This window comes from Saimiri boliviensis, chromosome 9 (genome assembly GCF_048565385.1).
Source record: "Saimiri boliviensis isolate mSaiBol1 chromosome 9, mSaiBol1.pri, whole genome shotgun sequence".
Classification (NCBI taxonomy): domain Eukaryota; kingdom Metazoa; phylum Chordata; class Mammalia; order Primates; family Cebidae; genus Saimiri; species Saimiri boliviensis.
In genome coordinates this window covers 122,231,499-122,248,574 of record NC_133457.1, presented here as the reverse complement: position 1 = coordinate 122,248,574, position 17,076 = coordinate 122,231,499, and the positions used below count along the sequence as shown (strand labels likewise).

At 42.0% G+C, this 17,076-nt stretch overlaps 1 protein-coding gene across 4 annotated transcripts in view; it reads right to left on the bottom strand.

Annotated features, from left to right (window-relative positions):
- Positions 1–12,178: 12,178 nt before the first annotated feature.
- GNAS (GNAS complex locus) overlaps positions 12,179–17,076 on the bottom strand; it is a 70,686-nt gene continuing 65,788 nt past the window's right edge. For all 4 annotated transcript variants that reach the window (XM_074406709.1, XM_039479426.2, XM_039479427.2 and 1 more), the window contains 7 exons: positions 14,063–14,117; positions 13,864–13,937; positions 13,708–13,766; positions 13,483–13,603; positions 13,236–13,366; positions 12,984–13,051; positions 12,179–12,699 (listed from right to left, as the gene is read on the bottom strand). In XM_074406709.1, coding sequence (XP_074262810.1) covers positions 12,553–12,699; positions 12,984–13,051; positions 13,236–13,366; positions 13,483–13,603; positions 13,708–13,766; positions 13,864–13,937; positions 14,063–14,117 — 655 coding nt within the window. In that variant the 3' untranslated portion in view covers positions 12,179–12,552. The remainder of the gene's footprint in view (positions 12,700–12,983; positions 13,052–13,235; positions 13,367–13,482; positions 13,604–13,707; positions 13,767–13,863; positions 13,938–14,062; positions 14,118–17,076) is intronic.

Genomic DNA, 17,076 nt, shown 5'->3' with positions numbered 1-17,076 from the left:
AGTCTTGTGGTGTGGCCCAGGCTGGAGGTCAGTGATGCAATCTGGGCTCACTGCAACCTCCACCTCCCACGTTCAAGTGATTCTCCTGCCTCAGCCTCCCAAGTAGCTGGGACTCTGAAACTGCAGGCACATGCCACCATGCCTGGCTAGTTTTTGTATTATTAGTAGAGATGGGGTTTTGCAATGTTGGCCAGGCTACTGTCAAACTCCTGACCTCAAGTGATCTGCCCACCTTGGCCTTCCAAATGAAAAAAAGTGAAAATGTAAATGTTTATTTGAGGTATGCAGGTGAAAAATCTTTTTTTTTTTCTTAAGAGAGAAGGAAAAGACAGCTTTTATTTTCAACCTAGGTACTACTTTTATGGAATCAAGTGCCACTGAGATTTGAACATGACTTGAGTGAACTCACTCACATTGTCACAGGCATACACCAAGAATTTCAGTGGCTTCTCCACTACTATTACTTCTTAGTAAAAGTAAAAACCTTAAGGCAAATTATAAGCTACTATTACAACTTCAATGTATTGCTAAAACTGCTATGAGAATATTTTAATTTCTGTAAGAAGGTAATAGAAATGCTTATAGTTGTGCATTAAAGCAATTATAGAATTCCATCTGGGGTAATTTCTCAGTTGATTGTACAACAAGCTATAATTTTATGGGTAAAGGTTTAACACTTTGTTGTCATGTACTGTTGCTTTGAATGGAACCAGGTAAAGCAGGTTCAATTCACAGCAACAGTACATGCGAGTAATCAATTTTTACATTTTCAGTTACTAATTAAGAAAAGGCCTCTTCTCTTTTGTGAAATTTCATGATTTCTGCATTCAATTCTTGTTCCTCGAAACAAATAAGAATTGTTTTAGCTATTCCAGAGACAATAAGACTCTTCTTTGAGAAGATAAGTAAAATTTAATGTTTCCTTAAAATTTTGCATACCAGCAGTCTGGTTTCTCCTTCACCTTTTACCATTCCTCATTAGGAGCCTCTGTTTCTTTGATCGATAGCTTTTTAAGGCCAATCTAAGTGTGATGATTGGTACAAAAATTTTTTTGGTTTGGAATGAAGGATAACATTTTAGCACCAAATTAGCTGAATGAAACTAGATTAAAGAGTTCCCCCATACTTCAGCAGCTTTTGACATTTCAATCACAAGAGTTTTCAGAAAAAAACTTGTCATTCTGAACACTGCTACTGAAGGCTATAATTGAGAAGAAAAAATGAAACTGAGAAGGAGAAAGATTGAATAACTACAGATTTACCAAATGCACTGTGATTTTTTTAGTGATCCTTCAGTTTTGAATTATAATACTCTGAAGAATGCAGTTCGGAATGCCTCACTGGCCAGTTCCTACAATTTCCAAGAATCTTGTTTGCTAATGAGCTGTAAAATACTAAAGCAAGTACCAATCAGGGGACATTTGATGAGAAAACACAAAAGCATTCTTAACCTTTGCTCCAGGAGCTTTTTGGTAATCCCAACCCTAAGTACAATTTTTCATTTCTCACCGTTTCTCTTTCCTCAAACTCAATTTGATGGAGACACTCTGTTTCCTTTGAGGCAATCTGACCTTGGGGAACAGGGTCACAATATTTTTTTTTCTTTATTTCTCTGCTTTTGGAAAAAAAGAAGAACCAATTCTTTTTTTTTTTTTTTTTTTTTTTTTTGAGACAGAGTTTCACTCTTGTTACCCAGGCTGGAGTGCAATGACGCGATCTCGGCTCACTGCAACCTCTGACTCCTGGATTCAAGCAATTCTCCTGCCTCAGCCTCCTGAGTAGCTGGGATTACAGGCATGCGCCACCATGCCCAGCTAATTTTTGTATTTTTAGTAGAGACGGGGTTTCACCTTGTTGACCAGGATGGTCTCGATCTCTTGTCCTAGTGATCCACCCGCCTCGGCCTCCCAAAGTGCTGGGATTACAGGCGTGAGCCACCGCGCCTGGCCCCCAGAACCAATTGTTTTTATGTTATTATTATTATTTTGAGATGGAGTCTTGCTCTGTTGCTAGGCTGGAGCGCAGTGGCATGATCTCAGCTCACTGCAACCTCCGGCTCACAGCAACCTCTGACTCCCTGGTTCAAGTAATTCTTCTCGAACTATGGGCACATGCCATGATGCTCAGCTAATTTTTTTGTATTTTTAGTAGAGACGGGGTTTCATTATGTTGGCCAGGATGGTCTTGATCTCCTGACCTCGTGATCTGCTTGCCTCGGTCTCCCAAAGTGCTGGGATTAAAGGTGTGAGCTACCACACCTGGCTGAACCAATTCTTATCTCTGGTTCATGGATCCTTATTTCCAGTGGCTGATCGCAATTTTTCTCAAACTTGAACTTCATCTCTGAAGTAGTGAAGTGTGTGTGCAAGGAGGACTGCAGGTACATGGGGTTCCTAGACTTACCTTTCCATTATTGCAAAAGCCACCTTGACAATTCCTAGAGAAAAGTGATGGAAACACCCTCCTATTTCCCCAGTTGGTTCATTTCACATCTCTTTAAGGACTGTTGGCTCTGTCAACAGTGAAGGAGGTAGAAGCCCTACCCTCCTTCACTCTCCTCTGCATGCAACCCAAAATCCCACCACCTCCTGGGAAAGCGTGCATCACCAATTTTGGAAACGAAAGATCCTTAGAGCAGCAAGACATGAAAGTCATTAATTACAAAAATACAGTAGTGTCTCAAAATGTGTACTGGAAATATGTGATGTGCCCCAGGGCCTCCCTCTTGGAGGCACCCGCCACCTCAAGCTCCTTCCTCCAAACTTCGCCCTCTTCCCACCCTTTGATTCCCAGTTCAAAGATCACCCCCTCAGAGAGTTCTTCTCTAGCCACACCTTTTGCAATGATACCCCCACAACCACCACACCACATGAGCTTGCTGTAGATAAACTTTGTGACCATCGGAATTATCTTAATTACTTATTTGGTTACCATTGTATCATCTCAATTCTCCCTCTAGGATGAGAATGGTTGTCTACCCCATTGGCTGCTGTCACCTGACAACCTAGCACAGGGCTTGGTGTATTGTTGAGTGTCTAATAAATAGTTGTTGAATGCTTAAAAGTCTGTGCTATGACAAAGGATGAAAACATTGGTTCTTAAAATATATATATATAAAAATTCTTAGTAGATTTATGCAAAGAAATTACCAGAGCATCATGGTGATGAAAGGTTAACCTGGAAATTTATATCAGTAATCCCCCTGTCCTCTGCCTCACCAAGCCCCATGTAGATGAGACCCCACTTTGGAAATGTGCTTTGTCTCACAGGATAGGGAGTGCCCCTTTCAAACTGAGCCAATCTGTTCGGGGCACCATCATCTTGTTCAGCACTGGCCCTAAGGAGGTATTCAACAGATTTGTGGTTGGGAAAAAGGATTTCCTAAACAGTGTATTATATGTCATTCAGCAAAACCATGGCATTGCTTTCCAGTCTTACAGTCTTGGGCGTTTTTTGAATCAAGTGTCTTGGGTTGGGGGTTTTCTCTTTGTTCTAATCCCCCCTCCTTCTGTCTCTGTAGGGTGGAGCTGTTTTCTTCTTCCTTCTTTCTTGCCTATTAAACTTTTTGCTTCTTAAAACAAACAAACAAACAAATTTAAAAAGTGTCTTGGGTTGGAATTTAAAGTCGTATGCTCCTGGTTACCTAGGTTTGAATATGGACTCTACCAATTATTAGCTATATGATCTTGAACCAAGGAAGTGGTTCAGCTTTCTACTCCTTGGTTTCCTCATCTGTAAAGCAAGCATAAAAGCATCTTGCCGGGCGCGGTGGCTCAAGCCTGTAATCCCAGCACTTTGGGAGGCCGAGGCGGGTGGATCACGAGGTCGAGAGATCGAGACCATCCTGGTCAACATGGTGAAACCCCATCTCTACTAAAAGTGCAAAAAATTAGCTGGGCATGGTGGCACATGCCTGTAATCCCTGCTACTCAGGAGGCTGAGGCAGGAGAATTGCCTGAGCCCAGGAGGTGGAGGTTGCGGTGAGCCGAGATCGCGCCATTGCACTCCAGCCTGGGTAACAAGAGCAAAACTCCGTCTCAAAAAAAAAAGCATCTTGAGTTATTCCCTGTAAAGTGCTTAAATTAGGGAAAGGTAGGTAGTAGGCTCTCAACATGTAGTTGCTCTTACTATTATCTTTTTTTTTTTTTTTTTTTTTTTTTTTGAGACAGGATCTCACTCTGTTGCTCAGACTAGAGTACAGTGGCTCCGTCTTGGCTCACTGCAACCTCCGCTTCCTGAATTCAAGTGATCCTCCTGCCTCAGCCGCTTAAGTAGCTGGGATTAAAGAGGCATGCCACCATGCTTTGCTAAGTTTTCATTTTGTAGAAAGATGGGTTTTTGCCATGTTACACGGGCTGGTCTCAAACTCCTAGACTCAAGGGATCCACCTGCCTCAGCCTCCCAAAGTACTAGGATTATAGGCATGAGCCACCATGCCTGGCCTGCTATCATCATTAACATTGGAAGTTTTAAAAACTTTAATCTGGAAATGTAAGATTTTTCTTTCTCTTTTTCTCTATGTTTTTGTTTATTTTTTAAATTTTATTTTAGAGACAGAGTCTTGCTTTGTTTCCCAGGCTGGAGTTCAGTGGTACAATGGTAGCTCACTGTAGCCTTGAACTCCTGGCTTCAGGGGATCCTACCATCTTTGCCATCTAAAGTACTGGGATTACAAGTGTCAGCCACTGCATCTGGCCCCTTGTTTGTAAACTTTTGCTTAAAATATCCAACACATAGAAAATTAGAATAGTATAATGGACCTCCATGGACTGATCACCCTGTTTCAACAAGCATCACCTCGTGGCCAATCTTGTTTCACCTCCCCACTCCTATCAGTGATGTTCTGGAGCCAACTGGCACTGTCTGCTCAGAGGTGACTGTGCACCTCTCCTCCCAACTCCATGTCCAATGGCATACTGCTGGGAGTTTGAAACCAATCATAGTGGGGGGATTTATACCATGGGAATTGGCAAACACATCAAGGCTCCTCTCATCCCCATTTACCATGGGAGAGCCTGTGGTAAAACAGTTACCAGCACAGCTCCAACTTCTACCTTCACCCCACCGCATGATTTTGGAACATCTTATTATTTTGTTTCGGTGGGTATATCTGAAAGATAAGAACTCTCGAAAATCACGATACTCTAATCACACATATAAAAGTTAACACTAGTTTTCTTAGTGTTGTCAAATATCCAGCCATTGTTTAAATTTCTCTGACGATTTCATACTTTTTAAAAAACAGTCGGTTTGTTCAAATCAGAAGGTTTATACTATGGGGATGCAATCAGCGAAATCTGGAATATGGAAAGCTCTAGAGGACAAACAACTCAGTTTCTTCAGCAACAAAATAGTGTAAGCGGAAAGAAAAAGAGAAGAGGTAACTGACAGATTACACAGGATTTAGGAGGTAAGTCAACCAAATGTAACATGTGGACCCTATGCAAGCAGCAGTCTCTTGTATTTTTTCCTTAAGGCTTTCTTGTTTTACCTTTCACATGCTATTGATTGAAAAAAAAAATTTTTTTTTTTTTTTTTTTAAAGAGACGTGGTCTTTCCATGTTTGCCCAGGCTGGTCTCAAACTCCATGGCTCAGGCAATCCTTCCACCTTAGCTTCCCAAAGTGCTGGAATTATAGGCATGATCCTCTGTGCCCAGCCTGCTATTGATTTTTTAAAATATTATTATTATTATTATTTTAGAGATGTGGTCTTGTTCTTGTTGCATAGGCTGGAGTTCAGTGGCATAATCATAGCTCACTTCAGCCTCAAACTTCTAGGCTCAAGTGCCAGGACTATAGGCATGCACCACCATGCCCAGGCTGGTATTGATTTTTACATGTTAATCTTGTAAACCTGTACTTTGCACTTTACTAAAGAGTCTCACTTTTTAGTAATTATTTCTCCATGGATTTTTAGAGGGGAGAGTTATAATATTTAATATCACCTGCAATATTTTTTTTTTTTTTTTTTTTGCAACAGGGTCTCACTCTGTCACTGAGGCTGGAGTGGAGTGGCATGAACATAGCTCACTGCAACCTCGGCTTCCCAGGCTCAAGTCATCTGCCCACCTCAGCCTCTCAAGTAGTTGGGACTACAGGCATGTGCTACCACATCTGGCTAATGTTTTAAATTTTTATTAGAGACAAGGTCTTGCTTTGTTGCCCAGGTTGGTCTTGAACCCCTGGACTCAAGCAATCCTCCTGCCTCTGCTTCCCAAAGTGTTGGGAATACAGGTATGAGCCACTGCACCTAGCAAAAAGATAGTTTTGCTTCTCCCCTTCCAATTCTAGGTCTCTCATTGCTTTTTTTGTCTAATTAAATTGCTTTATTCATCTAATACAATGTTAAAGAGTGTGATGATGTGAAGCAGCCTTATCTTTCTTGTTTCTTATTCCTGGCCTTAGTGGAAAAACTTTTAGAAGTTTCTCATTCATTAAAATGTTGACTTTTGGAGATTATATTTACATACATGATATATACTATACTATGTATAATATATAGATATATGGGATATATATAGAGAGAGTCATTATATTAGAAAAGCATCCATTTATTACTATTTTATTGAATTTCTAAAATATAAATCAGTATTAAATTTTGGCAAATACTACTGTATTTGTTCATATTGAACCAACCTTGAATTCCTAGAATAAATCTTACTTGGGCATGATGTATTATTTTTTAATGCAATATGGAATTATGTTTGCTTTTATTTTAAAATATTTACATTGATATTCATAAGTGAAATTAATCTGTAATTTTATTTTTGGGTGCAATCTTTGGCATCCTTTGGAATCAATGGTATACTTTATAAAAATAATTTTGAGGTTTTCCTTATGTTATGCTCTGGAATAATTTAAGAAGCATTGAGATTATTTGACTTTCAAAGGTTTAATAGAATTCCCCTGTAAAACTACTTGGGCCTGGTACCTTTTTCCTTTTCCTCATTTAAAAAAAAATGAAAATATAATGTATGTACTAAAAAGTTCCAAATTCTAAGTGTACAATCCAGTGAATTTTCTCTAATGAAATATATATGTATTGTTTCAGTGGGTGTATCTGAAAGATAAGAACTCTTGAAAATCATGATATTCCTATCACACATAAAAAAGTTAACACTAGAGTATTGATGTGTGTGTGTGTGTGTGTGTGTGTGTGTGTGTGTAGTTGTTGTTATTTGTTTGTGATGGAGTCTCACTCTGGGGCTGGAGTGCAGTGGCACAATCTCAGCTCACCTCCTGGGTTCAAGCCATTCTCCTGCTTCAGCCTCCCAAGTAGCTGGGATTACAGGTGCATGCCACCATGCCCACCTAATTTTTTATTTTTAGTAGAGACAGGGTTTCACCATGTTATCCAGGGATGGTCTTGATCTCCTGACCTCATGATCTGCCTGCCTTGGCCTCCAAAAGTGCTGAGATTACAGGCATGTGCCACTGCACCCGGCCTTCAAATGGAATATATTTGTTTAACCAGCATTTAGGTCAAGAACAGACACTTGCTAGCATCCCAGAAGCTTCCCTCATGTTTCCTTCTCATAATTAGCTTCCCATCCCAGGGAGAATCTGGAGCCTTTTTGTCATGAAGCTGTCTCACTGTGCTTTGTGTTTGTTTTCTATGGTCACTGCTCGGCTTAGATTTATGATGTCTCCGCTGGGGTCAATTTTGGTAAACAGTACTTTTTTCAATGATTATCTATTTCATCCAGGCTTTCTAATTTATTTACATAGAATTATGCAAGTTGTTTTCTGGGTTTTATCCCACCCACCCCCATTATCTTCCCTAAGCCTTAAAACTGTAGGCATTGGATACATTTTTTTCAGAAGTTCCATCAAGGTACATAAAACAGGACATTATAAATCCCTCTTGGCTGGGTGCAGTGGCTCATGCCTGTAATCCTAGCACTTTGGGAAGCCAAGAAGGATGGATCACCTGAAGTCAGGAGTTTGAGACCAGTCTGGCCAACATGGTGAAACCCCATCTCTAATAAAAATACAAAAAATTAGCTGAGCGTTATGGTGGGCATCTGTTATCTCAGCCACTTGGGAAGCTGAGGCAGAAGAATTGCTTGAACCCGAGAGGTGGACGTTGCAGTGAGCCAAGATCACACCACTGCACTCCAGACTGGGTGACAGAGCAAGACTCAAGAAATAAAGAAAGAAAAGGGGAGAAAGGGAAAAAGGGAAAGGAAGGGAAAGAGAGTAGAAAGTATGGGAGGGAGGGAGAGAGGAAAGGAAGGAAGAAAGGAGTGGGAAAGAAAGAGAAAGAAGAAAGAGATACTTTTCTGTTACTTTTACATTTCTAAGTATACATAAATAGCTGGAAATCTATGTGTATTTCACATGGTGAAAAGTGAATGAAGAGGCCTCTACGAAAGACTGACAAAAGAAGACAAAGGAGCTTTGGTTGAGCTATCTCTCCCCTCTCTCTTCTGCCTGCAGTTGTACTGTGACACCATCTTGCAACCATGAGAGAGAAGCCAAGGGAATTGTGGACACATTAGTCCTGTCATTGATGAACGCTGAAATAACAGGGACCACCTACCTCTAGAATTCTTGGTAAGTGGATACAAATTTCTGTTTGCCTGTGCCATTCTGGGTCAGGATTCTGTTACTTGCAGCTAAATGCATTCCTAACTGATACAGTAAATAAAATAGGCAAAATCAGATGAGTTTTGTTGTTCATAGCATACATATTTTTTAATGTGGGAAAATTATCCTAGAGATACAAAGTCCTCCAACTCTTAAACAGGAACATGTGTAGCAATTACTTAAATTAAGTACTTATTGCAATGACTTTTTTAGTGTAACCTTTATTAAAAGCACAATTTGCTTAAATTATTCCCAATGCTTTAGATATCATTTACCTTTTTAACGTTTGAGCTAACATTTGCACAATGGGATAGGACCTATTGTACAGATTATGGGATGCATTTTAATAGGGCTTTGAAAGGATTAAATGAGATCATCCATATACAGAGTCTAGAATAGCGCTTGGCACATGGTAAAGTCCTCCATAAGTGTTATTATTATTATTTTGAGACAGAGTCTTGCTCTGTCACCCAGGCTGGAGTGCAGTGGCACGATCTTAGCTCACTATAACCTCCACCTCCCAGTTCAAGCTATTCTCCTTGCCTCAGCCTCCTGAGTAGCTGGGTCTACAGGCGCTCACCACCACACTCGACTAATTTTTTGTATTGTTAGTAGAGATGGGGTTTTACCATGTTGGCCAGGATGGTCTTGAACTCCTGACCTCAAGTGATCTGCCCACCTCAGCTTCCCAAAATGTTGGGATTACAGGCATGAGCCACCAGGCCTGGCTGTTAATTATTATGTTTTAATAACAAATTTAAATAATGATGTTAGCTATTAATACTTGATGGCTGGCTTCTTCTCATTGTTTACATTCTCAGAAGAAAATGTGCCACATCAGAGAGGCCCTCCCAGCTATTCTATCTAAAGTGAAATTCCTCCTCAATTACCTCCCATTCCCCACTGCCCCCATCCTGCTTATTGCTTCAGAGATTTTGTAACAACTGTAATTCTTTTTATCATTTATTTAGTAAGTTTGTGTCTCCCTCGCTAGAACATGAACCCCACGAGAGCAGAATTCCCTCTGGCTGGCATAGATCTCACAGTCTCTATATATTTATTGAGTCAAAAGATGACCAAAACCATCCAAGAAAGCATTATAGTAAGAGGATGCCATGGCCTACTTAGAAGGGCTATTGCAGATGTGGCCATTTTGGGAGGCATAATTCTGTGTACATTTAAGTAAAAGTGGAGGTAAATAAAAATTCTGTCTAATTCTAGACCCTTCTCACACTGTGTGTGGGGGGCCTAATGGTTTATTATTATGTTCAATCCAAAAATTCATGAATAGTCATTTATAATATTTGGCTTACACATCTCTATGAAAGTGTGGTGCAAATTTTTACCTTTAAAAAAATAGGTTGTTTTGCACTTGAATAGAGATTTTAAAATCAGATTAAAAATTTTTTTGAAATAATGGCTTATTGTAATCAAAGATTAGTAAAATTCTTTATGATTTTTTGTTTTTTGAAGATCTTAAAATTTAGATTTTAAAATAGCTCTGTAGAAGTTTTGTTTGATGGCTGGGAGTGGTGGCTCGCGCCTGTAATCCCAACAGTTTGGGAGGCTGAGGCAGGTGGATCACGAGGTCAGGAGTTCGAGACCAGCCTGGCCAATGTGGTCTCTAATAGAAAACTACAAAAATTGGCTGGGTGTGGTGGCACATACCTGTAATTCCAGCTACTCAGGAGGCTGAGGCAGGAAAATTGCTTGAACCCAGGAGGCTGAGGTTGCAGTGAGCCAAGATTGCACCACTGCACTCCAGCCTGGGCAACAAGAGAGAAACTCGTCTCCAGGAAAAAAAAAAAAAAAAAAAAAGAAGTTTTGCTTGATACCAGGGTCAAAGGGAAAAGGGAAACAAAATATTTTAAATAGCAGGGATGAACCCTAACATAGGGAAGCGAGTTTCAAACACAACGGTGTGACCAATGGGGACAAAGCCCTGAGCTGGTAGGGAGGCAGGAGCATGGCCAGTGCCACGGTCTGTGGGACGAGACCCTACCCACCCCCCTGGGTATGGAACCCCATGGTGGCCTATAGGACTTTTGCTGGGGGTCACAGGTTATGGATTCCTGATAACTGATGTCATGGGAAGAACACCAGGAGATCTTTTCTTCTTTTCTTCTTTTCTCCAAAGCCTACCGCTGTTCTTGTCAAAGGGACCCAGCAGTAGGCTTTGGCTCCTTGAGTTTGAAGCTTATCTTCCCGGCTCCGTAGAGAGCTCTGTTGGGGCCTCTCTAGGCCTCATTGGCAAAATGGCAGCTGAACCTATCCCATTGGGCAATGGCTAGCACTGGTAGATGCCTGATAACTGTGACTTTTGTGGCCCTTCTAGAAGATACCATGACGTCTCTGTCACTTATGACCAACAAAGTGTCATTCCGGCACATCATTTTCATTGCCGTAACTGCCCTATGGCCTGGGAATTTTGTTTTCTAATTTTGATGGGTATGTGGCTAGAGCTGTGACAATCTCACGTGCATTATGCGAAGATTACAGAATTTCTATGTAAAAGGGGCATACAGGTGGCCATCTGGGAAGAGGAGCTAGGGACTGAGGCTCAACCTTGATTCTCACCGAGTACCTTTACTGGGATGTGTGTGTGGCACACTGGTCCTGTGGTTGCACTTGATAGCCGCTGTCCTGGTTTAGGTGTGTTTATTTGGGGTGCTTTGGAGGATTATGGAAACTTGTGGGCTGGTCTTTTGGCTATATTTGCATAGCAAGTCCCAATTTTTATTTGGATTGTGTATTTATTTGGGGGGCTTTTGAGGGCTTAGTACTACAAATTGCATAGCAAGCACATGTGGACTGAATGTTATGCGAAAAGTTTGATGGAAATGCAGGTATTTGCTACTTTCTGCTCCCTTTGGGGCTCATTGCTCACCTCTGGTGAGCTATACTGTATGATTAACTTGGGTGAGAGTAATCTGATCTGGAAAGTAGAACGGGAAGTAGATTTGGGGCCCGGATTACAGAATGAACTTGAAGTCCCATTTGGCCAGCTTCAGAGGGCACCATCCTTGATGCTGGTCTCTTCCACCCTTTCTGGGAGCCACCCAGGAAGTGACCACAGCTTGGGGGATAAGCCTAGGGGTGAAAGACTAGGGAACCCCAGAACCTCAGATATAAGCCACACTCCAACCCTTGAGTGTGGACCCCTATCCCCACTTTCAATTACGGTGAATGTTTGCTTTTTATTATGAGTGACGTTCCACATATCCCCAGAGGTTCTTTAGCTATTTGTATCTCTTCAGTTGCATGCTTATATACTGCGCCCATTTTTCTGATGGTTTTGCTTATTAATTTATAAGAAGTCTTGGCTTATTAGGCAAGTCAACCCTTTGTTAGATTTCTACCCACCCCAGGCCCTTACCCCATTCAAATTTTAAGTGTAATTTTCGTTTTGGTAGTCACCCCCAACCCCCTTTCGGCCTTTAGGTCTGAGGCCGTAAGAACAGATGTAGTAGTGAGATTTTACACCCACTTCACCTTGGGGCCTCCCAACTTTTGATGTGAGGACCGAGTCAAAACCATGAACCACGGGAGCTCGCTCCGAACCGCAAACAACTCACGGGAGTCCCAGCATTCTTTGCTCACATTTAATTTTTATTTTGATTTTTTTAATGCTGCACAACACAATATTTATTTCATTTGTTTCTTTTATTTCATTTTATTTCTGTTTGTTTGCTGCTGTTGTTTTATTTTTACTGAAAGTGAGAGGGAACTTTTGTGGCCTTTTTTTTCCTTTTTCTTTTTCTGTAGGCCGCCTTAAGCTTTTCTAAATTTGGAACATCTAAGCAAGCTGAAGGGAAAAGGGGGTTTCGCAAAATCACTCGGGGGGAAAGGAAAGGTTGCTTTGTTAATCATGCCCTATGGTGGGTGATTAACTGCTTGTACAATTACGTTTCACTTTTAATTAATTGTGCTTAAGGCTTTAATTAAATTTGGGGGTTCCCTTCTTAGAGCAGCTCGTACTGACGAAGGTGCATGCGCTGGATGATGTCACGGCAGTCGTTGAACACACGGCGGATGTTCTCAGTGTCCACAGCGCAGGTGAAGTGAGGGTAGCAGTAGTGGCGGCCGTCCCCACTGGCAGTGCTGATCCTCTGCGGGCACAAACGCAGGGACTCATCAGTGACACCCTCTCCAGGAACCACCCTGTCACCAGTGGGGACACCCACCACCAGGGACGGCTGTTGGCCAGCCTCTGATGTCATATTAAAACAAAAGCAAAGGAAGGGGTGCAGAGAACTCAATTCCATACTGGATGCGTGTGAACTAAAACCGCGGAACTGGGTAGCTGAACCCCTGAATTTGGAGTTACGTAAATTTACATCCATGAGAGAAAGAGGAAGGGCAAGAGAGGAAACTAGAGACGGGCTCAACTCACCAGAAACTCATCTCGAATGAAGTACTTGGCCCGGGTCACGCGTGGGTCCTCTCCGGGCTCGGGAGTAGCTATTAAAAAGGGGAACGTGTATTAATGTAATTAGAAGTTCGAGCAGAGCTGGGGTGCTAACATCATGGTAGCTCCTGAACTCTTCAAAACTCTGATTTTTCCACAGGAGAATCAGTAGGAGTGGGGTGAGGGTTTTCAGAACCACTGCAATGAACAGCCAGCAAGAGTGGAAGCCACACGTACCGTCCTCAGGAGTAGTGTAGCGAGCAAATTCTGGAAAGTAGTCCTCAATCTTCGATTTCCCAGCAAGGACTTTCTCAGCGAGCAGATCTTGCTTGTTGAGGAACAGAATCACAGAGATGGTACGCAGCCATCTGCAAGGAGGGAGCCCGTGTGAATGCCTGGGAGAAGCAGGCTTTGGGCCCGGGGTCTGGAATGCGGGCCAGGGCCTCCTGGGCAAGCACAGGGGGTGGGCTGTCATTCTACAAACCTGTTGTTCCAGATGCTCTTGAAGAGGTTCAGAGCCTCCTGCAGGCGGTTGGTCTGGTTGTCCTCCCGGATGACCATGTTGTAGCTGCTGCTGGCCACCACGAAGATGATGGCAGTCACATCTGAACCAAAGAGAGCAAAGCCATGAGCGTGAGCAGCGACACTGATCCCTAACAACACAGAAGCCACGCGTTCTTCGCCAACAGCCAAGCCCACAGCGTCCTACCGTTGAAGCACTGGATCCACTTGCGACGTTCATCACGCTGGCCACCCACGTCAAACATGCTGGCGGGGAAGAGGACAGCTGGTTAGTACAGAGGGCCTGGGGTGAATGTCCAGAAACCATGATCTCTGTGGTATAAAAAGGTAACAGTTAGCTTACTGGAAGTTGACTTTGTCCACCTGGAACTTGGTCTCAAAGATTCCAGAAGTCAGGACACGGCAGCGAAGCAGGTCCTAGAAGAAAACTGAGGTCAGTGCATCTCCCCAAAGCCAACCGAAAGAGCAGTCATTGGCAATCGAAAGCAAGAGAGTCTTGAGGGGTTTGGAAAGAGTGCTCTGGTGGTGAGGGGTTTGCACACCTGGTCGCTCGGCACATAGTCAGCCTGCTTGATCACATCGATCTTGTCCAGGAAGCTGCGAGAAAAAGAAAGACACGAGGGGTGTTCACAGCGCTCACAGCAATTTGCCAACTATTTATTTATTTGTGTCTCTCTACAAAGTCAGGCTCAACAGAAGTGACTGTCCCACAGCTACACAGCACTAAGTCAATGGCACGTTTGCTTGTGCCTTGGTTACATTTATGACTCAAAGCTGATGCCTTAAGGAGGTTAGGGCAAATAGGATTTAAGATGATTTTAGGAATCGGGGGACTACGGATGTGTGCAGCAGCTAACCCGTGACCTCGGCGCAGTGGGGCCACCAAACAACGCAGGACAGTGGTGGGGCTTTGTTTTTCATTTTTATTTTTTTCTATTTCTATTTTATTCTTTACTTGTTTACTCCTGTTGCTCTCTGGTAATATTCTTGATTTTTAAAAGGTTTTATGCATATCAACCAATAGAGAAAGGACCCCAATACCAGGCTGGCCTATCACAGTCTGTGCCATTTGGCAATGCTTGACAAAAACATTTTAATTTTCAAATTGCTTGACTAAAATGGCAAGCAGTTTGAAAACTGTGTATCTCTGTATCATCAGTTTAAAAAATAAAGTGACATACTTTAAGGCATCAAGGACTTTCCCCTCAAGGGCACACAAGATTGTTTTAGTAACTCAGAATCTGGATCCCTTCCTTTTTACTTTTTAAGAATCTCATTGATTAAAGAGAACAAAAGAGACTGGCACAAAGGGGCCCTTCTTGCCCTAACCATCCTGAACAGGAAATAAACACGGAGCTCTCTTCCGTTCGGTTTCGTCCATGAAATAGAACACTCCAGATACTACACTTTTCCTTTAAAAAAGTCATCTTGTTTGTGTTGCTTGATTAGACACACAGAAAAGTTTACTTTTCAAAGAGTGGGGTAATTTAATTAATATAGAAAATGTTAGAACCAGTTTACTTTTTGGAAGGAGGGGCACACAGAGATTGGGATTGTTTTAAAGTGGGAGAATGAGAAAAGAAAATCATCAAGAGAGAAAAGTCTATTTAAAGACTCCCTAAGTTTTGTGTTCCCCTCTTCCTTTTTACTAGTTCAGAGTTAGTCTGGCTTAGAGGATATACTAACTTGCCCAATCAATCTTACATTACAGCACCAGGCCAAAAATAGCTCCCCAGCCGCCCTGGCCTCCAGCATGTTACCATGGCAACAGAACCACAGTTCTATAAATAGCTCATCAGCACCAAATCTTGTGCGAGAGACATCTGGAGTGGAGCCAGCCAAACCCCAGCTCAACAAATAAGAATAGGCAGCTTAAGAAATGGGCACGGCACCAGTGTCTTAACTTTAACATAAAGGCAGTTCAACCAGAAATGTGCCGGCCACGGCAGATGCGGGGCTGTTGGGGCCACTGGGAAGGGAGGACATTTTTAAAGTTTTAAGCTGCGTTGTTCTCTTTTTCTCTGAGTTTCCTTAAAACTTTTCATGATCTATGCAAATGGTGCAGTTTTCAGACAAAGTTTCAAGAGTAATTAAGTGTTGCTTAAAAAAAAAAAAAAAACCCAAAATCTTTTAAATGTTTTGAGAGAAAAAATGAAATCGAACAAAATTCAACAACCTGGCTAAACTACTGTTAATTAATGGAACTGTGTCTCCCTGCCCCCCAGCATTCAAAACTGGGACGGTTAAACTCTCCTAATCTTGTACCTGTACTTAACTTCTGACTTGGATCCAAAATACAAAACGCAAACAATTCCAGGATTTCCATTTGTTTTGTGTTACTATAATTAGCGTTTCCAGCTTTTACTTCAAACTTTTGAGAAAATCAGGGACTTTGTTGAAGAAGGAATGGGGACTGGGGGTTATAGAGACCAGCCAAGATGGACTGCTTTTCTGTTCCTTGAAAAAATATACAAATTTGCTCGTATATTAAGCCGTGGAATATCTATGTATGTGACAAGTGAAAATAATCAAAGATATTTCCTATGGGAAGGCAGGGCTGGGGAAAGATGAATTGATAGATTGCACAGAACCTAACGTAAGCTTGTATGATTTATAGATGAACAGTACTACCACCTCTTCCTCCCTCCTGCTCATTCACGTAATTTTCACAACCAGTTCCTTGGGCTTGGGGCTGCTAAGTAAAGCAATCCTTGCCCTTGGTGAGTCAGCCTGGCACCTTGGTTCCAATGAGTTAATACCTCCTATAGTAAAATCAGTTCCAAAATTCAACTGCTTGTAATAAGGATAGCTAAAACATCAAACCTCTACTAGACTCCGAAGTCACAGGACATTCCTACTTCAGAATATTATTAACTGAGATTGCTTTGTGCATTGTGCAGTATCAACAAACAAAAGATATTTTTACTTTTTTTTTTTTTTTTTTTTAATAACCCTGACTACTATATGCTTGCTATGTCATGTGCAGGATAAGGGAGGCCACAAACTATTTAAAAAGCAACTTTCTAGCTATGGGGTGTGATGTCCTCTGGGAGAAACCATGAAGGGTGACAGGGACAGAGGGTGGTCCCTGAGGAAATGGGAAGTCAGGTGTGAGGCAACAGGGGTAGCGGCTTGGGCATCAATCTGTTTTTGTGCAATACAATCTGTTTTATAATTTCCTTTCTTCATTTATCAGCACACTAATTGGGTGAGCCCACCTTGTGAGTGACTTTGGAGAAAGATGCCTTTCCCATCGCTACCGCAGGCCTTCACCTGTCCTCGCCGGCAGGAATTTGTTTTATTTGAGAATAACCCCACCATGGTACTGTATTGCTTAGGTGTACAGTTTAGGATTTAAAATCCACTGACCACTTACCATCCTTGAATCAAGACCGGTGTGAAGGAATAAATCAGGATATGAAAGAGTTCAGAAGTCAAGACAACATGAAAATAAACTCTACCTAGAGTCACTAAGATCTAGTAATACTAGGCAGCTACTAGAGTCACTTACCTGAGAGCAGAAAGAGCAATCAACAACTACCAAGGAGAGAGGAGG